Source organism: Stegodyphus dumicola, chromosome 1, assembly GCF_044657685.1.
Source record: "Stegodyphus dumicola isolate Sdum_Otavi_A_Nest chromosome 1, ASM4465768v1".
NCBI lineage: Eukaryota > Metazoa > Arthropoda > Arachnida > Araneae > Eresidae > Stegodyphus > Stegodyphus dumicola.
In genome coordinates, this window is record NC_140768.1 from 199,716,601 (window position 1) to 199,741,114 (window position 24,514).

Here is a 24,514-nt window from a genome sequence, read left to right on the forward strand (position 1 = left end):
TCATGACAATTATTTATATTTTGTTTAGAAAATTCAAGAGTCAATTCTCCTGGCAGATTTTTTAGTATTATGTTAGTCAGTATTGTTGTGTATGTTTCCAATTTGACATTTAATTCCTCTAAACATCTAATTTGAGTTTGGGCTTCAAAATAAAAGTTACGAAGAGCCTGGATGTTGGAAGCATTTTTTACAGGTGCCAGATTTAATAAATTCAACAAGTGAGCATTTATTAAAATGTCTCTTTGGCCAATTTTTTCAGAAATGAATTTAACAGCCTGTTTATAATTCTCTGGAGTAATTGAGAATCCTTTAATATTAGCTATGGCTTTACCACCTAACAACGACTTTAAATGGCAAAATTTGTTAACCTCAGTTAAATTAGAATTATTATGCACAGAATTCTCAAACTGATTCCAAGAATGTTAATATTCTGAAGGCTCACCATAGAATTGATGAAGCGAAAGTTTAGAAAGTTTAGTTCTGTTTTCTAAATGCAAAATTTTATTTTCTACGTGAACATTTTCTGGATTTACTGTTTGTTCACCTGACTGATATGGAACCTTTCCAATTGATTTAATTTTGTTTTGCAACTTTATTTTAACTGGTGTTATTTTTTTGTTATATTCATCTACTGTGTTAATTTCATCCTTAATTTCTTGTTCTTCTTTCAACAATTCATCAATGTCACTATTTAATATGTTAATAATTTCAATTTTCAACTGTTCTAAATACATCTACGTCGATATGCGATTCATTCAAATACTTGTTTATTTTTCTACTAACTTTAAAGTTTGTTCACGACGTGTGTCACGCTTAGTTCGAAGTTTTAACTATTTAGCCATTTTCACAATTTCTAGTAACAAATTTTGCCCCTCAAATACTTTAACAATAAATTCTAATTCTAGAATTCTAAGAAAACAAACTGTAATTTTCAGCAGCAAATCACACTTCAAAGCATTAACAACAAATTCTAATTCTAAGAAAATACAACATTTTCTTACGTGCAAATACATTCGAATTTCCAAATATCAATGCAAACATTCAGTAAATGCAAAACCGAAAGTTGTAAATTTTTACCAAACAAGATCAACGACATCAAACCACTTTACTACTTCAACAATAACAAAATATTCTATTCAAACAAATTTTCAACAAAACTATTTACTCACCCCACAATACAGTCAAAAGTCGTTAATTCGGACACCCATAATCCGGAATGATCTATAATCCGGACCTCAAAGCTAAAAACTTTCTGCGCATGCGCCGCATTGACACATGCGCATAGGTGTTTACGCGTGCGCGTAAGGCCTTTACGACTGCGAATATGCGTGTGCGCAAGCGCAGAATACGTTTTCACGTGTGCATTTTATGTATAACGGACGGTATAAGCTAAGATTATCTAATTATCTATTTCAGTTAATGTTGATTATTGCGTTGTTCCTTAATCTTCAAATTGGATCCGGCTTATTATTTTTTGCAGACTGTAAGAGCAATTTTATAAAAGTAAACTTGAACTTTCGATTATGTCAAATAGAATTTCCGATGCTGGAGCTCCCAAAGGATCTACAAAACGAAAGTATGTTTCGATGTCCATCAAACAAAAAGTGGAATTGCTGCAAAAAATGGATAAAGACATGAAGAAAGTGACAGAGAGGTTAGTGAAAACGAAAAAATTTCGATTGACAAGTTAGTCTGTATTCTCGGCACAGCAATTACGGGACTTGAACAGTGGAACTTTTGTAACTGAACAAGAAATTATGTCTGTTTATAGAATTAAAGAGAAAGTATTATCACATAAAACGAAGCAACTTAAACAACTTACATTGACAGAAATGTTTAATAAAGTAAACAAATAAATATTAAGCTTTTTTTTTTTTTTGTAAATTTTGATACCCTTTAGATCATAATTGTTCTTTATTTCATAAATTACGGTTTCATATTTTTAATTTTAGAATTTCTGCATGCCATCTTACGAGATTTAAACTGATGATCTATAATCCGGAAAAATCGATAATCCGGAATCGCCGAAGTCTCGACGAGTCCGGATTAACGACTTTTGACTGTACAATGTTTCCCGGCGACAGCACCACATATTCCGAAGCGATTAACGATACGAATGCGTAGTTCGAAAGGCAAGTATAACACTTCACAATTCTTCTTCGATTGCTATTTTTGTTTTGACGAGTTTGCATCAGTCTAATTTTGATCTTGATTTGGTAATCCAAAAATACATGACGATATCTTTCGTTTATATTTAATGAAAACACCAACATATATCACAGTAATACAGAGACATCGAAACAGCGAACCTACAGTTACATAACGTAGACACGCAGATGAATTCTTTCGGCGCAACAGCGTCCTCTATACTATGTAAAGTTCAAACATAAGCATAGCTGTTTGATCTATGAAATTTATCCAAATAGCTGAAATGTGCAAAATTTCATGTAATGATATCACCTTGATATGATTTCATGTAATGATATCATGCTGATATCAAAATTTCATGTAGTGATACCACTATGATAAAGCAGTATAAAGCTACTGCAAAGCATTTTGAATGACAATATCATGTCTCTCAAAAGAAGTATGTTAAAACATTGGCAAATTTTAAATGAAATGGAGACCAGTGTATCTCACACAGAATCGTCATTCTAAGAGACAAAAGTATAAGAAAATGCCTCTGAAAAACAGTTATCTGATGCTTTTATGAAAGGGAATTATCATTCAAATCAAAACACCTCTCTCTTTTCTCTTCCTCATCACTTCTAGTTATGCTCTGTTCTCTCCTTCATGTAGGTTCAGTAGAATAAAATTAAACTTCCATCTGTTTTTAACAGTTTAATATTATGTTTATTAACACAAAGGGGCATTAGCTCAGAAGGGCTGTTAATCTCAAAAGGGGATTTTTGAGTTGAATCTCTGTAAAAGACTGAATCACTTTTCAAATTGTTGTCACCAAATATTACGCTCTGTGTTATTTTAAAAGAAATTAAATAAAGGAGATTGTGCAGGAATGTAGATATGTTTCTTGCATTGTGAAAAATGATGGTACCTAGAGCCATCCATCAAATTTTTAATAATGTAATACTCCACTCTAACATGGACACAAGGAAGCCTGAATTTTGAATATTAATAAAACCAAATATTAGAGCCCTGCATTATATTTAAAGAAATTAAATAATGACGAATCTGCATGAATGCATGTATGTTTCTCGCACTATGAAAAGACAACTGTACTTAGAGACATTAAATTCTGAATAACGTAGTCGTCCACTCACATATGGGCATCTGGAAGCCTGAATTTGGAATATGTTATTTATTTTATTATCTATTTCACATTTTGTAAAACTCTAATGAATTTTTGAATAATGAACTGTATGATTTCAAAGCAAACAATGGCAACACTGTACAGGAGGAAAAAAAAATTATCTCCACTGTGTGAGACTGTGTATTCTAAAGATATGCTGTTTTTAAATATTTTGTGATATTGCTATTGAATTCAATTTAATGTGATTTAAGTGCGAAGAACATGTTTTTTAATAAATAAATGTAGCACACAAAATGTTAAAAAAAAATGCCCTGAGCATAATATAAAACCTGAAAACCTTCATATCCCCCCCCCGGTGTCTTAGATTTGATGATTTCCATTATTTTTGTGCTTTCTTTCTTTCTCTCTCTCTCTCTCTCTCTCTCTCTTTTTTTTTTTTTTTTTTTTTTTTTTTTTTTTTTTTTTTTTTGTTTGTTTATTTTCATTATTTTGTGCTTTTCATTATTGTATCACAAGAGCAATATTTGTTATACTGCTCTTGTGCAAAAAATACAGATGCAAATTTTAAATAGGCGATCATCTCTGGTCCAGAAACAGCTTAATCCATTTTATATTAATCCCTATGGGGAAAATGTTTTGTTTATGAACATTTCAGATAACAGATGTCCTTTAGGGATAAATTAATTTTTGAGTCAAAGTTTCACCGTATTTGTTTCCTTATACTAACATCAGTCCTGGAGGTTTTTTAGACATGGCTTGTATAATATGCTAAAAAAAGAAGACAGTAAAGAGGGCCATAACCTCAGAAATGAAACACCTTGTATAATATAAACAAGAGATCACAGTATATTTGCATGCAAAAATATTGAGCTGTGAAAAAAATCTTGTAAGTGTTTATATTCATTCATAGACTATATCAATTAAAATGTACAGTTTGCTAAAAGATTGGTTTTAAAGTATATAAGCTACCAAAAACTTATATAAAAAATTTCATTAAATTAAATGCTGTGCATATCCAGTGTATTTTTGTTATTCTTTGAGGAATTGCATTTTTTTAGTATCTGAAACAGTAGAATAAAAATTTCCAAGTATGACAAATCTGAATCATGCCATAAAAATGTAACAGTTTTTTATAATTATTTGCATATTTTTTAAATAATGAATCTGAAGTTTATTTTACTTAAAATATATTTAAAAATAATGTGATTAAAGAAAATGATGTATACAAAAGTACTAATTTATATGGAAACAAGCCTGATATGGGTTATTAAAAAAATATGATATCAAAATCTTTTGCCCTTCTTTCAGATAAGTGGGTTCTGTTAAATGTAATAACAGACACATAGTGGTTTAATATTTAAATATGGTAATGAACTATTTATTATATGTCTATTATCTACTTTAAAGATAAATAATCATGTATATAAAAATATCTTTTTCTTACATTTGATTTTTATAAATTATGATTTTGTATTCATACTGCAGTTTATGCTAAAAATGATATAAAAACTTTCAGGTTAATGGAGTGTTTGCTAGTCATACTGCTCTTCAAGCTGCTAGTCAGAATGGACACATTGAAGTGATAAAGATTCTTTTACGGCACAATGCAGATGTAGAAATAGAGGTTTGTTCATTTTTCTTTTCCTAAATCGTATCATGTAGTGAATTAGCTCCTCCATAAAATAATGTTTTTTTTTCTTTCTGAATGCTAGTTTCATATTATGTACATAACCTTTTGATAAATGTTTTGAGAAATTTTGTTTATAATTTCTCAATTTTGATATGAACAAATATGAATAAATATGCTTTTAGGTAAATCTAACTACTATATTTTAAGGCAGGATATCCTTTGTTTCTAGATAGCAACCACTTGCTTTGCTTCTTTTCATAATAGAAGGCACCTAGGATCAATTTTTAGGATGTTCTTAAAATGTGTCTTTCTGTTTACTGTTCTTGTCTTTAGTTGCAGCTGAAGAAGGCAATCATGTATGAATCGCTGAAAGCGTTCATGCTAAAATAAAATCTACATCATGCATCCCTCCCCCCTTGCATCCTGTTTGATTCTACTTTTACTGTCAATTCTGAGAGCAAAAAATAGGAAATTACACTTGCTAACACCTTAGCTTATCAACATCTGATTGACTCTAACTTTTGAATTTAAGAATTTTTCCCACCCCCATAAGATAGCTGTGGTTTCTTCCTATCATAGTTACTATTTTTTATATTTACGTGTTAACCCTTTGCGGCGCACTATACGTTAACGTCGGAATTTCAACAAAAAAAAGTTGTACGCAGTCTATTTAGTCCTAAAGGAGTATACAGGTAAAATTTTGTAAAAATTGCACTTACCGTTTTAATTATGTGGGTGTTCCATGAGATGGAACACTGCGCCGTCAGAGCTTTTAAAAGTGTGACTAAGCGAGCATTGCATTGAAGCACTCTGTATTATGGCTGTATACATTTTTTCCTGGATATACACAATATTCTTGAATATATATGGATAAATGAGATAAATATTTATATACACAAGTCCTATATACAAAAATATTTACAAATTTTCGGAAAGAGCACTTTCGAAAGAGTTAGATCTCTCCGCACCATTTATGAAAAATTAATAATAAAAAATTAACTACGATTAATATTAACAATAAAGAAAAATAAGCCTATAATATGTACATACACGAAAAATATCTACACAATTATTGGAAATTAACGGGAATGAGACTAAAGTGCGACAGCAAAAAATTCGCTCAGATCTAAGTAAAGATGAGTCAAGCTACTAATAAAATTCACACCTAAAAACCACTCCCAAAAAATTTGAAATGCCAATATTAGGGCTTTCATAACACAAAACACACCTCACCCCTCAATACTGCTTTGTTTGAATTCATTCCCCCTCCCCAAAACAACGGATGTTCTCTCCTAAGCACAGATGTTCTGATTCGTAACAGCATGAGATCGCTAAAGGCGCAGTGTTCCCGGTAATGGAACACCCGGTTTCATTCAATGGTTCTGCATATGGTTTTTGTGTGAAAGATTTAAAAAAATATAGAACAAATAATTTGGAGTACAGCCAGCAAAATTATGCCTAATTTTTTTTTTTTACAAATAAAATTTTTTATATCATTAAAAAATTGAAAAAAATTACTTGAAAAAAAGTGAATTTTAATAACACATCATAAATGAAAATTCTGTGTCTCCTTGTGGTATGCTGCTATCTACTGTTTAAAAAGAAAAGTTCAAAGTATATTATAAAGGCATTTTTATCTATTTACGGTTTCAGAAGCGATTCAATTTGGGTGTTCCATGTAGTGGAACACTGAGCCGCAAAGGGTTAATGGCAAAAAAAGCTAAAATTAGCCCAAAACAACCAAAAAAAATTTTTTTAATATATAAAAGTAGGTGCTTTTAGCACCATAACCAAATAAATTGCGATTGCAATCTTATGGCATCGCTAAGTTTTAAAATCATCTGTAAGCTACAGTTTGAAAAAAGGACTCCCCCCCCCCCAGTTTATAGTTCAATCATGGGTCTGTGAGATGTACTAAACAATGATAGTTTCTTACAAGAATATAATGTATTGCTGAGTAATCGTCAATTTTCCAATTTGCATGAAATGAAGTTTTATTCGAGTCAATCGTAGAGTGCATGTTGATGTTCAAAATACATGTAATCGGTAGGAATATAAGTTGGTAACTGGTTTGTAATAAGTAGACTGCCATTTGTCACTGTCATGAGATTCATCTACTATTGTTATGATTAATAAGATAATCATTCTTAGAATAAAGGCTTACCTTTTCTGAAAATTTTCTCTTTCTAATCCTAAGGTGGATGTCTGGGAATATTTTTCATCAGAGGCACTACTCATCATAAAAAGAAAGGCTTCTAAGATAATAAGATATTTAATTTACAAATCACATTACTAACTAATCATATACATATATACATAACACAGAGAAAAGTTGCTGATTACATCTTTTCATTCTAACATCCATTAGGAGTTCTAAAGTTCAGTTCTATGTACATATGTATATATCCCACAAATTCAAAAACAAATTATAAGAATTGCCGTACGAGAAAAATTGGTGGGGTTATTTAATCTAAAAAATTTGCAATTTTGGATGCTATTTTCTACTTGACTTGAAATATCATTTAATTAAGTTAAAATAATTTAAGGAAATATGTGTAGTGGGGGAGTTGAAGATGTTAAATAACAATTCCAACGTTGTTTTCCACACCACAGAACATTTAATAAAGATAATCAGAAAAGGTATAAATTAGATTAATCACAAGTGCCGTTTGATGCAAACAGGATTCTGTATAGCTTTTGCTAGTCTTATCACTTAACCGATTAGTGCCTACTCGCACTTGCTGATGTATTATACAGTCAATTTACCACCTTCGCGTGGAAAACTACAGTTCCTTATTCTACACCTTCACGTATAGACAGACATCTCACCACCTTCGCATGGGATAGCAGAAGAAAGTCTCTTTCATACTCCTCTTTCACCTCGCTGCTGGTGCATCGGTGAGGCCCTCTGGTGGTTGTGTCGCACTTACAGATACTACAGCTTGTCCTGACACTTTTCCGTCCTCGAAAACACGGATTAGCAGCACTGGAACATCAAGACAGCACCTGAAAATAAATTTAAAAAAACAAAAGAAAAGGAAAAAAAAAAAGAAGGAAGTGTGGAAGAACCACACATAGTCCTATATAGTAGAATTCCACGGCTTCATGAGATCAGCTGCTGTAGTGGTACATCCAGGACCTTCATGGTGTCCCACTTTTTCCACCTGGTAACGATCTTTGACTTTCCTCGCTGTTACACGATATGGACCGAAGAACTTTGGCTTTAACTTTAATCCACCTCCATTCTGCGTTCTTTGTATGGCAACTAAGCCGTTCACATTGTATACTTGTGCCTCTTTTCTCTTGTTGTATGTTTTTCTATCCTCTTCCTGAATTTTTAAAATGTTTTTCCTTGCTTCCTCTCTCATATCTTCTCGATCTTTCATCATAATATGTCTTTCTTCTTCTTGAAGAATTTCCATAATCTTTAAGTCTTCTCGATTTCTCATTTTAACACCAGTGAGAAGCTCAAATGGAGAACTCTTTGTGCTTCTGCTCTTAGTACTGTTTAAGATCCTTTGTACATCTCCAACATATTTGTACCACTTGGTTGGATCATCTATGGATAATTTAGATAGGACTGGAATAAGAGTGAGATGAATCCTTCCTACTTGTCCATTTCCTCTAGGAACGCCTGTAGTTGTAAATATGTGCTGAATCTTCTCTTGACTACAGTAATCTTCAAAGTCTTTAGAGGTAAACGCCGTACCTTCATCGCTTATAATTCTCAAAGGACTACCGAAAGTTGATTGTTGCAGTTTCAGCTTCTGCAATGCCTCTTGAGCTGATGTAGACTTTACTGGATAGAGCCACACAAACTTTGTGAATGCATCAACCACGGTTAAGATGTGATTGTAGTTCTTATTTGTCGACGGTAATAGTCCTATAAAATCGATATGAAAAGTGTTCAAAGGGATACTATCTTTTGGTATGGCATTCAGCAACCTTTCGCTCTTATCTCGTTTTCTGTCACACAAAATACATTCTACACAATTTGAAATAACTTGCTCAATTCGTTTTCTAAGGTTAGGAATATAAAAGTCGGTTTTTAGCAGATCTTCTGTTTTAGACACTGCGAAGTGTCCCTTGTTGTGGATACTACGTATGATTTCTAGCTCTAATTCTTCGGATACCACAAGTAACTCACGACCACTGTCGAACTTGTATAATACTCCATTTTTCACTAGAAAATCTTTCTTTAGTCCTTGCTCGACCAAGTATTTTAGCAACTGGAGACGCTCATCACTTCTTTGTGCAGCTGCAATTTTGGCTGTAACTTCTCCCTGAGAACAAGTAACCATCATAACAGAGTTTCTACTTAATGAATCCACATGCTTCATTTGTTGCCCAGATCTGTGAACAATTTCATAGTCAAATTCTTCTAGAAGTAACGCCCATCTCACCACTTTAGGGGTTAGATCTTAAACATGGTCTTCTGGAAAGCATCACAATCCGTAACTATCCTGACCTTAGATCCTAAAAGGTAATTCCTGAATTTCTTAGAGCTTCTACTATAGCTAAAACTTCAAGCTCATAACTAGATAGCTTCTCTTGTTGGAGACTAGTTTTTTTTTTACTCATGAAGTAAATGGGGTGTAACTGTCCATCATCTGACTTTAGTAGCAATACAGCGCCAAAACCTTGACTGCTTGGGTCTGTATGCAATTCTAATGGTGCTCCTTGTTTAAAAATATGAAGAACCGGACTTGTGGATAAAAGTTCTTTCAATTTATTAAATGCATCTTTTCGCTCAGGCCCAAATTTGAATTCTGCTCCATTACGAAGATCACTTAGTGGTTTCGCTATTTTTGAATAATTCGCAATAAATTTCCTAAAATACCTAGTAAGGCCCAAGAAACTTTGAATCTGCTTAAGGTTTTTGGGTTCCGGGAAATTTTGAACAGCCCTAGTTTTTTCAGTAGAGGGGCGAATTCTACCATCCTCAATAACATACCCAAGAAATTCTATTTTTCTTTTCAAAAATTGGCATTTCTTAAAATTAATCTCCAAACCATATTCTTTGGCTACTTCTAAAACGCATTTCAACTTTTCTAAACCTTCTTTCTCGTTTCGCGCTGGAATAATAAAATCGTCCATGTAAGTAACAACAGTGTCATCCCGAATTAAGTCTCTAAACACATTATAAATAAATCTTTGGAACACATTAGGGGATGTGCACAAACCAAAAGGTGCTTTTAGAAATTCGTACAAGCCTGAATGAGTAATAAATGCCAAATATTTAGTACAGTTTTCCTCCACTGGAACATGAAAAAACCCATTTTTTAAGTCTAATGTCGAAAAAAACCTCTGCTTCACCCAAACGATCTAAAACCTCTTCTACTTGTGCCATAGGAAAAGAATCCTTAACTATTTTTTTAACTGCCTAAAGTCAACACAAATCCGTGTCTTCCCACATTTTTTCCTACACAAAACAATTGGCGAAGCATATTCTGAACACGACGGCTTTATAATCCCATCCTTTAACCATTCATCTATTTGGTTCGCGCATTAAATCTATTAAACATTTTACTTTCTTATCAACAATTTTTTGATCCGCAAAAGGAATTCTCCTCAAAAGCTGAGAAACTGGAATTTCATCTTTTAATATTATTTTCATTTTTAAGTCTGTACTGCGCGGCTTTTCTAATGGTTTATGCTCATTAATAAGAGTGGAAACAGTATTGCATAATCCTTCATCTTTAATATGCTATAAATCTGTTTCGCTGTCTCCCTCAATGGCTGCAGAAATAAAAGACAAAATATTCCTTTCCGACGCGACAAAATCATTTTCATATTGTGTAAACATCACCTGGTCACAACAGATCATTTTTAGACAGGAAGGGAGGAGTGAGTGAGTGCACCACTATGATGGCTTCCGACCACGGACATGAACCAAACGGAATTATATACCATCACGGCGGGGAAGACTCCAGAGTAACAAGGTTGAATATTATAAACTAATAACAGTTTTTACATATTGTTATCTGCAAGGCACTAAGCGTTATTCTGGTTATCTGATTTAAGTTCTGAACTTTTGAAACATTATAATATTATCCACGGTTGTTTCTGCTTAGGCAGTGTCCTGAGATTTTCTCTATTTTATCAAGGGCTATTCTGTTTTTGAGTGTGTTAGTCGTCCACATTGCCCAGGCACAGTCCGCTGGTTTCTTCAAGTGCCAGGCTCTTGTATATACACAATGGAAGTAATAATGGTCCGTGTTGCCTTCCTCTCCGCATTCGCAGAAAGGAGTATCCCTAAGTCTGAATCTGTTCAGGTATACTGGGAATGGTCCATGACCTGTCAAGAACTGTGTTAGGCTAGCACAGTGGGTCTTTATTTCCATGTTAACTTTTGGCAGTAAGCGAAATGTCCTTCGTCCTATTTCTGCCTCTGTCCATCTACTTTGCCAATTTTGTAGCAAACTTGTCAAAGTTGTTCGCTTAATATGAGACCAAGGAAGTTTAGTTGGTCTTTCTAATATATCCGTGCAGTTGGCTGCCTGCTTGGCCAGTAGGTCAGCAGCTTCATTGCCTTGAATCCCTGTGTGAGCGGGAACCCATTTTAAAGTGGGTCTTTGCGAAATAGGCATTGTCAGAAGCTCTTTCTGAATTCTGTATACCAATGGACTCCGGCTGTTTTGACTTGCGATAGCCGCCAGACTTGATGCCGAATCACTGAGTATGGAGAATTTCTCCTGTTGACATGTGTTCGCATATCTAATTGCAGCACTGATAGCTAGAAGCTCTGTTTGGTATACCGAGTTGTTCGAGCCTAATTTCCTTTTCCACTCGAATGTTACAACTCCATTTTCTAGTCTACAGAAGGCGCTGCCCGTGCCATTCTCAGTTTTGGAGCCATCTGTGAAAAGGTTATTACTGTACCTCTGAATTGGTTGGTCATTTATACTGATACCGTCAGAGAGATTAAAAGCTGTTGGATGAAAGTTATTGCAGTTGTTTTGCTCCTCGTAGTCCAAGTAATGATAACTATGTCCCCAGATTGTTGAAGTTTGACCCAGCCTGGTAACCCTTACGATAGCTGCCTCCCTTTCTACTATCAAATCTAGGGGAGGAATTCCTGCTAGTTGTTGTAGGGCTAGTGTTGACGTGGTACGGTAGGCCCTGCATACTTGAAGTAGCTGCTGTCTCTGAATAGAGAGCAGGGATCTTTTCATATGAGAGGTAAGTTCGCCACCCCAGATTGCTGCTCCATAAGTTATTACTCTTTCTGTAATGGTTCTATGCCAAATTTTTAGTAGCTTAGATGAGATACCCCATTTATGCGAAGTCATGCGTCTCATGTTGTTGCTTAGGATGCTAATTCGAGTCTTAAGATTCCTGACATGTGGCATCCAAGAAAGTCTGTTGTCGAGTAATAGCCCAAGATATTTCAATTGGGGGAAACATTTTACCAGTATCCCATGGAGTTTAATGCTTGGGTTGCGTCTTAGCTGCCTGCTGCGTCCTATGAGCAAAGCTTTAGTTTTCTCTGCCGAAATCTGAAGCTTATGTGCTCTGGCCCATTGGGAGAACAGATCAAGACAGTATTGAGATTTCTTTTCGAGGTTACTCCTTCCTGCCACAACTAGCATAAAATCGTCCGCATAGGCTATGATTCGAGCATATTCTACGCTCTCAAACTGACGAAATGCCGAGTTTGCCACTATATTCCACAGCGTTGGTCCAAGGCATGACCCCTGTGGGCATTCTCTAAAGACATTTTTGACATAAATGCCGCTGTCTGATGTTACTTGTACACTTTGATCTTGAAGGTACGAGCGAAGGATGGTAATAATGGCCGTTGGGCACGCCATGTTGTGCAGCAAATTTATTACGTCTGGCCACCAAAGGGAGTCAAAGGCTCCCTTGATGTCAATGGCTATTGCCAGTGAGTGCAAATCGTTATCCTTGTTCTGTTTGATAGTGGCCATTAAGTCTTTTATGGCATGTTCAGTTGAGTTGCCCATTCGGAATCCATATTGGTTGGGATGCAGGGCGTTGTTCCTTTGCAGGAAGAAGTCCAATCTGTAAAGAATTACTCTTTCCAATACCTTACCAAGCGCTGGCAGTAGACAGACTGGCCTGTAAGATGTAGGTTCTGCCAGAGTTTTGCTTGATTTTAGGAATAACGCCACTTCTGCCAACTTCATATTTTTAGGAAAGTACTGATGTTTCCAGCAAGCTGAAATGACCACAAGGGATAGTTTTGGGAATTCCCGGTGTATCTCTCTAATGATGATATTATCAATTCCATCCGGACCTGGAGCTTTTTTGGGTGCCAGAGTACGTATGATGCTATCCACTTCCATTTGCGTAAGAGGGAGTTCGTCTCTTCTGGTAACTTGGCGAAAGTTCATACTGTAGGTTTTTCTCGCTTCCTCTTGCTCCTCTTCCTCTTCCTTCCTCTCCACCTCTTCATCATCGTCAGGAAAAACTGCATTTATGATCTCACTGATTACTTCGATGTTGGATGAGGCAGTGCTATTCACCATAGGCGAAAGGGTCGTAGGACGAAACACCTTGTTACATGTTATCTTTTGAGTAGGTCCAAAGGCTTTAGTGACATTACTACAGTAAGTTCTCCATGAGATTAACTTGGCCTCTTTAATTTTTCTTTTATATAAAGCTCTGGCTTTATTGTATGTTATCATTTTGAGTTGCCGTAGATATGGATCTACCGTGCATTGTGCTTTTCTGCGAAGTGCTCGAACTCTGCTCCTCTCTGTGTTAAGCTCTGGTAACCACCAGGATATCGAGTGTTTTGCCTTTACAGATTTCAAACGATATGCTTTGTGGGCGGCTTGCACTATTTTTGTAACTAGTAAGTCGTAGAGATTATCTAAGGAGTTTCTGTCCTGGCAGTTGTTGAAATCTTTGATAAATTTCTCTACATGCGCTCGAATGTGTTCCCGTAAAACGGAATGTCCTCCAAATGCTGTTTTGAATCTTTTCTTTATTATGTAGTCTATAGGAGTATCTAGCCTGTAAGTAATAATTTTGTGATCACTGAGTGACGGCAGGTCACTCACTGTCCAATCTTGTATGTACGGAGTTGTATTGGGAGTTGATATTGTTAGATCTGGCCACCCTCGAGCTCTAGATGTTTCAAAGGTAGGCGGTGAGTCCTGAGCGTTGATGACAATGAAATGCTTACTGTCTAAGAATTCAAGTACCGCAATTCCCCTTCGGTTCTCCGAGTCAGCACCCCATAGTTGACTGGTGGCGTTAGTCTCCTGCTATGATACAGTGTGATGCCCCAGTTAGAAGGTTAGAATTAAGTTCCTCTAATAGAGAGGTAATATCTTCACTCGGGGGTAGATACACAGCAATAATATCAATGCTGCAATTACTAGTGTCTAGTCTGATGGAGACTGTATGCTCTGTGATTTTCATTAGGAGAGAGGAAAGAGGGCTACTGTAAATAATCGCAGCTAGCTGATTCTTTGAGAGAAACGTTCTGCAATGTGTTGGAACACTAGGAATCACTCCGTTGTAAACATATGGCTCTTGGAAGATTCCGACATTGGCAGCAGTATATGTCATTACTTGCAGCGTATTTATGGTTGCTGCATAGCACTTCTGCAAGTTACACTGTAAAAATCGAAAACCTGCTATATGTTTGTTTAGTGTCATCTTGGTTTAGTTCTTTGTAGTGGTCCTTTTCAGACTCTCGAAATGGGCTCCATATACTGGGCAGGAACTTGAAGTAGCTGGGTGATCTGTGCTGAAAGAGGTCCCCTTTTCAGAATTACTACTGCAGCAATTAGTGCAACTCACTTTTTCCGAGCTACACTCCTGCGTCGAGTGGCTGTTACCACACTTCGCGCAGACTGTAGCGTTTTTACATTTCCTAGTGACCGAACTCCTGGCAGTTGTAACAGCGTATGATCCTAATGTACGGACGGAGAGGACAAGACTCAAAACCCACTAAAAGACGGCCTAGCTTAACTAGGTGTTCTGCTGACTTAGGATCTATGTCTATCACCCAGTTTTTCCTTCTGCTTTGCCCGGAATGGCTTGCTCGTATTTAAAAAGCACTGGGATTGAAATTGGGCAGTTGGTCTACAAGTGATGCTATTAGATCTTTTTTCCTACTTCGCCGTTTCCGCTTTAACCACGTGACCAAACGAACTTTTGAACTCTATACATCCACTTGATAATTTATTCGGAAAAAGAGATTTCTTTACAACTATCAATTCACTTCCAGAATCTATTAAACATTTTACTTTCTTACCATCAATCAACAGTTCAATAAATTCTAACTTATTTTTAGCTGCATTATCCCATCCAATCTCTAACTCAGATACATTTTTTGGAGACAAACTTTCCTCCTTTTCTAACCGTTTGGGACAATTTCTCGCAAAATGAAATAATGCCCCTTTACTCCCACATACATAGCAAATACGTTCTGGTTTACTACTACCCTGATTTACAAACTTCCCTGAATCCTTGAAATTGTTCTGAGCTTTTCTAAGATTGTTTTTGAAAAAATTAAGCTTTTTATTTTCTGGAGTTTCGATTCGCGTGTTACTGGTATCAGCTAAAGATTTACCCCTGGATGAATAAAATAAATCACATTCTCTTCCCAACTGATTTGGTTGGAACCAACTTTGGCCCTCCCGAACACTAATATGTTCCTTTGTTTTAGAATCAAGAGTTTCATACAACTTATCAGATACAATGAGATCACACAATTTCTTAAAGTCATCTACCTCTCTTAACTTGCAATAATAATTGAAAGTTGCATTGAGTCGAGGCGCGAACTGAACATGTGATTCAAATGAATGTCTCTGTGCATTTTTAAAATTGTTCAAACACTCACGCGGTGTCGGCTGAAATTCTTTCAAGATTAGAGTTTTAATTTATCATAATCCACGATTTCTTGTTCAGAAACATATGTTAAAACATTATTACATTTATCACCTAACAAATTAATCAACACTTCTGATTTTAACTCCACTGGTACACTTTTAGTAGTAAAAGCTTTCTGAAGTGACTGAAAAAACAAATGCAGAGCTTCCGGTTTCTGGGGTACAGCTATAGTTAGCGTTTTGACGCTTTTAATGATATCTTCAACACTAGTCTGCGCGTTTTTCTATCAGCCGATAATGATTGTGATTTTAAACTTTCTAGCTCAATCTGCTTCTCAATTTGAGCTAATTTAAGACGTTTGATCTCTAATAGATAGTGTTCATTACTTGTTTTAGGCGTCCGATCCTCTGCGATCGATTTCACGACGCCACGAACAAATTCAACACTCGTTTTGAAAATATCAGAATTTTCGATAATTTTTCTAATGTCAGCTTTTTTAGCATTTTCTGGAACAGTCTGTCCAATTTGTTCCGCAATTACTATTAAATCACTTTTCTTTAAATTATTTAAGAAACTCATTTTAAAAACGAAACAAAAGTATCACTATCTTCAAGAAAGAAATAAAGCAATGTTTTCACAGTACCTTCTCTGAAGTATCCAAGTATGAAGTATTCAAATATCGCAGTCAGAGCCCCCAGATTTTCTGTAGTGGGGGAGTTGAAGATGTTAAATAACAATTCCAGCGTTGTTTTCCACACCACAGAACATTTAATAAAGATAATCAGAAAAGTTATAAATTAGATTAATCACAAGTGCTGTTTGATACAAACAGGATTCTGTATAGCTTTTGCCAGTCTTATCACTTAACCGATTAGTGCCTACTCGCATTTGCTGATGTATTATACAGTCAATTTACCACCTTCGCGTGGAAAACTACAGTTCCTTATTCTACACCTTCACGTGTAGACAGACATCTCACGACCTTCGCGTGGGATAGCAGAAGAAAGTATCTGTCATACTCCTCTTTCACCTCGCTGCTGGCGCATCGATGAGGCCCTCTGGTGGTTGTGTCGCACTTACAGATACTACATATATTTGAATGAAGTGCTGCAAGAAATGTGTATAATTTAATAGCCCAGTGGGGTCCAAGATTGTTCTAAGATTGTTTTTGAAAAAATTAAGCTTTTTATTTTCTGGAGTTTCGATTCGCGTGTTACTGGTATCAGCTAAAGATTTACCCCTGGATGAATAAAATAAATCACATTCTCTTCCCAACTGATTTGGTTGGAACCAACTTTGGCCCTCCCGAACACTAATATGTTCCTTTGTTTTAGAATCAAGAGTTTCATACAACTTATCAGATACAATGAGATCACACAATTTCTTAAAGTCATCTACCTCTCTTAACTTGCAATAATAATTGAAAGTTGCATTGAGTCGAGGCGCGAACTGAACATGTGATTCAATTAAATGCAGCTACAATTCCTGATCGTTAGCCAGTCCCGCACATTCAAGACTGTATGCAAGTTTTAGAGGGAAAAGCTATTTTTACAACCCTTGATCTTGAGCGGGCGTATTGCCAAGTGCCCGTTAACCCAGCTGATATTCCAAAAACTGCGGTTATTACGCCTTTTGGACTATTTGAGTTTTCGGTCATGACTTTCGGCTTATGCAATGCTGCTCAAACGTTCCAACGCTTCATGAATCAGGTGTTAAACGGCCTCGACTTTTGTGTACCTTATTTTGATGATGTCTTAATCTCCTCCTCTTCAGAGCAAGAGCACCTATCACATTTGAGAACAGTTGAACGTTTTCACAGGTACGGTGTCAGTCTTAATCCTTCCAAATGCGTTTTTGGCCAACCAAGAGTATCCTTTCCTGATCATGAAATTTCCGCTCGACCCCTGGCGTTCGACCCCTTACAGATAGAGTCACCGCTATCCGTGGTATGCCCAAACCACCTCTAAATTCTTTTTTTCGTTGGAAGTAAGAAAAACGATAAACCTGTTATAACCTGGACCACAGAATCTCGCAAAGCTTTCCAAAAATGATTTAATTTCGGCAACGAATTTGCAGTATCCTTCCGCACCTAAACCATTATCACTCTACGTTTATAAGGTATTTTTCCCGCTTTCCTAGTGTGCCTTCGTGGTGTAGTGGTTCTGCACGCTGGGCCGGTACTCCAGAGGTATGCGGCTTGATTCCTGGCGAAGACGTTTCATATTTTTCATCTCTTCTGCTTCAAAAAAAGAACCTAATTTTTCAACACATTGACGCATCAACAACAGGTATAGGAGCAGTTTTACAACAGAAAGATCAAGAATTATGGAGACCACTTTCATATTTTTCTAAAAAGCTCTCACTAGAACAAACCAGATACAGTACCTACGATCGCGAATTATTAGGAATTTATGAAGCTGTCAAATATTTTCGACATATGCTAGAGGGACGCGTTTTCATGATCTTTACAGATCACAAACCCTTAACCTATGCTTTTCAACAGCTTTCGGATAAAGCTTCTCCTCGTCAAGTGACACACCTAGACTTCATAAGGCAATTTTTAACAGATATCCGTTATATTGAGGGTTCGTAGAACATTGTTGCAGACACCTTGTCTTGTATTGAAGAACTAGCCGTTCCTTCGCCAATAAACTTTGCTGCCCTTGCGGATGAACTACACCTGGATTCAGAACTACAAACCCTCTTGAAAAGCAAATCTTCCACCAATCTCAACTTGCAGCCTATGCAGCTGTCACCTGGAAAATCACTTTATTGTGATGTTCAGGATTCAAGATTTCGACCTTATGTTCCCTCCGGGTTTTGCCATGCCATTTTTAGTCAGTTACATTGTCTATCACATCCTGGCATCAAGGCTTCGAGGAAACTGATACAGCAACGTTTCGTATGGCATAGCATGCAAAAGGTTCTGCGCATGTCAGCGGCCATATTGGTTGTGGTTTTGTGTGCTCCGTTAAAAGTGCTAAAATCTTGGTAATTATACCACTTGTGTTTGTGAAAATGTGATTCTTCCATGGATTACTAGTTCCGGTTGCGATATTTGTGGTGTTTCTCTGCGAAGAAGGGAAATCTCCGAGGATAGGAAGACTTTTAAAATTGTTGCTGTCCGCCGCCCTCATTTGCATATCCTGAGTAAGCATTGTCTCTCAAGGCTTTTATATACTGTGCTAATAACTTTTGAGTACAAAATAGGATTTTATATCTGTTTCTCTACCTATTTTTTGAAAATTGTGATTTTGGTACATGTATGAAAAATGTTATATGCATTTGTAATTCTGAGTAAGCGTTAGGCTTAGTGTGGCGGATATATGTTGACACCACGAACTAGGTGCATCATCCACAAAAGTCTTACTGCCCGCCGAAAGGGTGAGATCGAAAATTTTGGTGCACTGAATTTGATGTCTTTCCTGCCCGTTGGTCGATTTGTTTAATTTTCGTCAGATAATTCAAATTTCTGCTTAAAAAATTATTTTGGAACCATTTAAAACACAAAGTGAGATGGTTCGTCCAAAAAATAAAGAGCCTAAGGGGCAACGCCCCGACAATGAGACGCAGTCGGCCAGTGCTCCAATAATAGATAAGACACAGAAACAGAGCAGTACACGACAGCTAGACGTTGATATAACTTTGGTAGATGCCAGTACAGAGTATCAATAGGCTTCAGAGTGCTATACTAATCTAATTGGATATTTAAATAGAGACGACATTTCCACAAAAGCAAACAAAAAGATACGAGGTTTCTTTGACCATATGTTAAGAATAGTCTCGAAGCAGAGTTACAAAATTGCCAATTTGGAAGGACAAATTGAACAAACTAAGAATATAGAGACATACATCCAAGGAATAGTTTCCACTCAATAGCTGTCTTTTGCAGAAGTTGCAAGATCTCGACAGCCATCCAGAAGTAGTTCTAGATCTAGACGATCACAATCAAGATCACGGTAAGAGACAGAGCATGTATTACTAGTCTATCCTAAGACTGAGGGTAGTACATCCGACGAGGTAAAGGAGAAGCTGGTGAAGTACATAGATCCAGGAAAACTCAAAGTAGGTGTCAAGAATATAAAGAGAGTTAACAAAGGAGGGCTCCTAGTAGAAGTTACGAAAAAGGAAGAACTGGCAATACTTGAAGAGGCCATAAATGAAAATCGGAAGCTGAAGGACGTAGTGGAGACGAAACATCCACAAAAAAGAAACCCCAGAATAATAGTCTACAATGTCAACGAGAACATTAATAAAGACGAGATAGTAAACTTCATTAAAATACAGAACACCGACCTAGCAGAAAGTGAAATAGAGATTCTGTTCGCCATGAAGGCCCGCTTTGGACAGCACTGGGTTCTATCTATAGACTCAGTAGCTTTCAAGATCCTTATGAAAACGAAGAAGTTGAACATACAATGGTCAAGATATAACGTAAGGGAGTTTATAAAGGTTTCGCAATGTGTCAAATAGGTGCATCATCCACAAAAGTCTTACTGCCCGCCGAAAGGGTGAGATCGAAAATTTTGGTGCATCGAATTTGATGTCTTTCCTGCCCGTTAGTCGATTTGTTTAATTTTCGTCAGATAATTCAAATTTCTGCTTAAAAAATTATTTATATAACCACCCAGCATAATATTGCAAGGAAGATAAAGTCTGTGCCGGATGCGGCTCCACACACCACGAGAAGACCAACTGTGACCAAAAAGCAGCAAGCTGTGTCAACTGCACAAAGGTGAATAAACGATATAATACAGGCCTCGATGCCCAACATGATAGCCGAGATAAGAAATGCCCATGCTACCTAAAAGAGCTCGAAAGATTAAAACAACGAACAAATTATGGATAGTATCCAAATAATCCAGATTAATCATAAGCACTCCAGGAGTGCAACAGAAAACTTAAAGATAAATTTTGAACAAAACGACAAACTCAAAGTAGCATGTATCCAGGAACCGTACACAGTACAGAACAAACTGTACGGATTCCCCACAAAATATAGGAAGTTCTACTCTCGAACAGACGCAATAACTGCAGTGATTATAGCGGACTCAAATCTCCCAGTTCTGGAACTTTTCAGCTCTCCGGAGATTATAGCGCTTGCAATAGGCAGTGACTCAAGATTTATACTAATCACGGTATACTGTCCTCCATCGCGAGATATTGCACCAATCCTGACAACCCTAGAAATGTTTATGCAGGACAATAACAACATGACTACAATAATTACCGGAGATTTCAATGCCAAAAGTCCCCTATGGGGCTCACATAATACGGACACACGAGGCCTCAAAGTATGCGAATTCATTGCCAGCACTGGACTATCGATAGTCAATGAAATAGGGGATACGCCAACCTTCGCAGGAGTAAGTGGTAACAGCTGGATTGACCTCACACTTATCATAAGCAGAGACAGAATCCGGATCGATAATTGGAAGGTAACGGACGAAGCAAACAATAGCGATCATAATAATATCTCTTTTGACATCTCCAGCATTCATTACCCAACATGGAGAAGATCGAAAATCAATGTACGACATACCGACTGGCTAAGTTTCAAAAGGTATATCTAAAAATCTTTAGCAGACCCTAGAAATCTGACAACTATCGAAGAAATCGATAAATATGTAAGAGAAGTTACCACTAGTCTTCACGAGATCTATCAAAGAACAGTTCTCTCACATAACTCGAAACCAAGATCGCGCACCTGTCCATGGTGGACAAAAGATCTCACTATTCTCAGGAAAAAGGTCAGAGCAACAAGGAAAAGAATCCAAAAAACAACTGGAGAGGAAAGGACCCATAACAGGCTGCTTTACCAGAGGGTACATGCACAGTACCGGCAAAAGATGTATAAAGAAAAGAAAAAAGCATGGGACATGACATGGAACAAAATCACTGTTAGCTCTCCGTTCGGAACATACTTCGATCTAGCTAAAGGGAAGAGCATGGATCCATTACAGATAGGTTCAGTTCAAAAAGAAGATGGCACAATGACGAACACAATTGAGGATACAATTAGAGAAATCATGAGGTTCCATTTTCCAGAAGACGACCCCAACGAGGACTCTACATACCATGCAGATATTCGTTCCCAATCAACCGAGATTCCAAACTCGGAAGACGATCAGCCGTTCACACTCGAAGAAATGCAACGTACGATAAACTCAACACGCCGAGGTAAAGCTCCTGGGCTGGATGGCCTCACGATTGAAACCATTGAAGAGCTTAGGCTCGCGGACGACAAACAAATTCTAGCACTCTTTAACAAGTGCCTTGAATTAGGTTATTTTCCAAAGGAATGGAAAAACGCAGAGCTAGTATTGTTCCAAAAAGAGGGAAAACCAAAGTCCATGCCCAGTTCTTACAGACCTATCTGCTTACTCTCAGCGTGGGGCAAGGTCCTTGACAAGATGCTTACGCAGAGATTAACGTATTACCTGGTCAAAAACAAACTACTAAACCCCGCCCAATTCGGGTTTACTAAAGGGCGGAGCACCACCGACGCCCTCAACCGTGTTCAAGACATCATCTTAAATAACAGACAAAATAACCTCCATACGTGTATAATATCGCTTGATGTAGCTTCCGCATTCAATAAACTATGGTGGCCAGCGCTCAAAACAAAACTAAAAGACCTGCGATGTCCAAAGAATCTTTACCAACTGATCGCAAGCTACCTCACAGAACGTCAAGTGACCTACAAAAGAGACGGCTTAAATATCACGATGAATTACCACAAAGGAGCCCCACAGGGGTCTAATATCGGACCCATCTTGTGGAACATAATTGCAGACTCAGCGCTGAACATCAACTTTGGAGACAATGCCAAGATACAAGCTTACGCCGACAATATTATACTCATAATAGACGAAGGCAATAGGACAACAATAGAGCGTAAAGCAGACGCAGCACTCAAATTGCTTGCAAAATGGAGTCAAGACAACAAACTGTGTTTCAGTATTGAAAAGACACAGATGATAGTCTTTCCAAAAAGTTCAAAAATAGACGCGAATCCACCACGCATAAAGTGGGAAGGGCATCCATTGCGACGCCAGAATACCATTAAATACCTCGGATTCACGCTTGATAAGAAGCTCACGTGGGTATCACATCTTACGGAAGTCCGAGATAAGACGCATCGAATCATCAATAAACTAAACAGGATAATCACAGACAAGTGGAGCCAAAAGGGGCACCTGTTAAAACATCTATACCTTAATGCAATTGAACGCATGATCCTCTACAGCTGCCCAGTCTGGATGAATGGCACAGCAAGAATATGTCAAAAACTACATCAAATACAGCGAGTAATCCTGTTAAAAATCACCAGTGCGTATAGCACCACATCAACCGCAGCACTTCAGGTCTTAGCTGGCACGCTCCCACTCGACCTAAAAGCAGAATTAGAAAGATCAATCTATCGACTTCTACATTACAAAGAGGACCTTCACACTAAAAAAGATTTACATCTATCATATGCCAGCATAGAAAGCTTCCAAGATTCCCCTAACTTACACCCAGGAGATCTACCCATCCTTTCCTGGTGCAAATCGCCACCCTCAGGACAACAAAGAGAGATTTTTTCTGACGGTTCAAAAATTTCAGGACGAGTAGGGGCAGCGTTCACTGTCTTTTCGAACAATGAAGAAATTTATCAAGCACAATTCCGTCTAAGCGATCATGCTTCAGTCTTCCAAGCCGAGTCCCTAGCACTCAAAGAAGCAGCACTATGGTTAGGTACACAACCAGCAGCTCACACTTCATTCTTCACAGATAGCATGAGTGTTCTGAATGCGCTGAATTCCTTTCCTCCAAAACATCCACACACGGCAGCACTTAGAGAGATCTTCTTGACGTTAGGCTCTTCCATACCTTTAAAGATCAACTGGATAAAAGGACATACCGGGCAGAAAGGCAACGAACGAGCGGATGAACTAGCTAAGACTGCAGCTCTCAAACCAGAAATTGACAAGGAAGTTCCGCTTTCCGCAGAAGTTGCAAAAAGGCTCCTCAAGACAGCATTTCAAGAGACATGGGCATCACGATGGTAGGAAGAAGAGACAGGAAGATTTACTTACAACATCTTCCCAATACCTTCTCTCAAGCGGCTGAAATGCAACCGACTCTTCCTCCAAGCCTGTACCAACCACGGGAAATTCCCAGCGTATTACAGACGTTTCCTCAGACGGGACGTCAACTGTTCTTGCGGTTTTCGCGGGGAAGACGCGGACGCACTTCATTACCTGCTCTCCTGCCCTCTGACAGAGCACCTTCGACAGCAGTTCTTTCCTTCCGACTACATCACATATCCTGTGAATAGACTGTTCACGGACTATTACTGCAACAAGGGCATCTTAGAGATAATGAAGCAAGTGAATGAAAATAATTATATCCAAGAAACTACAGATTAAAGTAAAATGTAGAAAGGCGGCCTAACCGTCAGATTGCTAGCAATGAATAGGATAACTTCCTAACCCTGTAGTGCCATTAACTCAGTTTGGCGGAACAGGTTAAGTAAAGTGACCATATAGCATGCAAAAGGGCATAGCCAACTGGACACGTTCGTACTAGGAGTGCCAAAGATCTAAAATTGTAAGACGCACCACCAGCCAACTTAAAAATTTTAATTTGCCCTCATCTCACTTCAATCACGTGCACCTCGACTTGGTCGGGCACTTATATTTATTATCAATAGTATAATACATTAATACAATTAATTACTATGTATGCATTTTTCTTACCTTGGATGAAGTAAATTTATCATTTACTTCATTAAAGTCGATCCTTTCAAATTTTTC

General features: G+C 37.3%; 1 protein-coding gene across 1 annotated transcript in view; it reads left to right on the forward strand.

The window, feature by feature from the left end:
- The window catches only part of mib1 (E3 ubiquitin-protein ligase mind bomb 1), a 251,283-nt gene that overhangs the window by 114,967 nt on the left and 111,802 nt on the right, over window positions 1-24,514 (forward strand). The window contains exon 10 of the mRNA XM_085824668.1: window positions 4,788-4,895. Within this exon, the coding sequence (XP_085680794.1) occupies window positions 4,788-4,895 (108 nt within the window). The remainder of the gene's footprint in view (window positions 1-4,787; window positions 4,896-24,514) is intronic.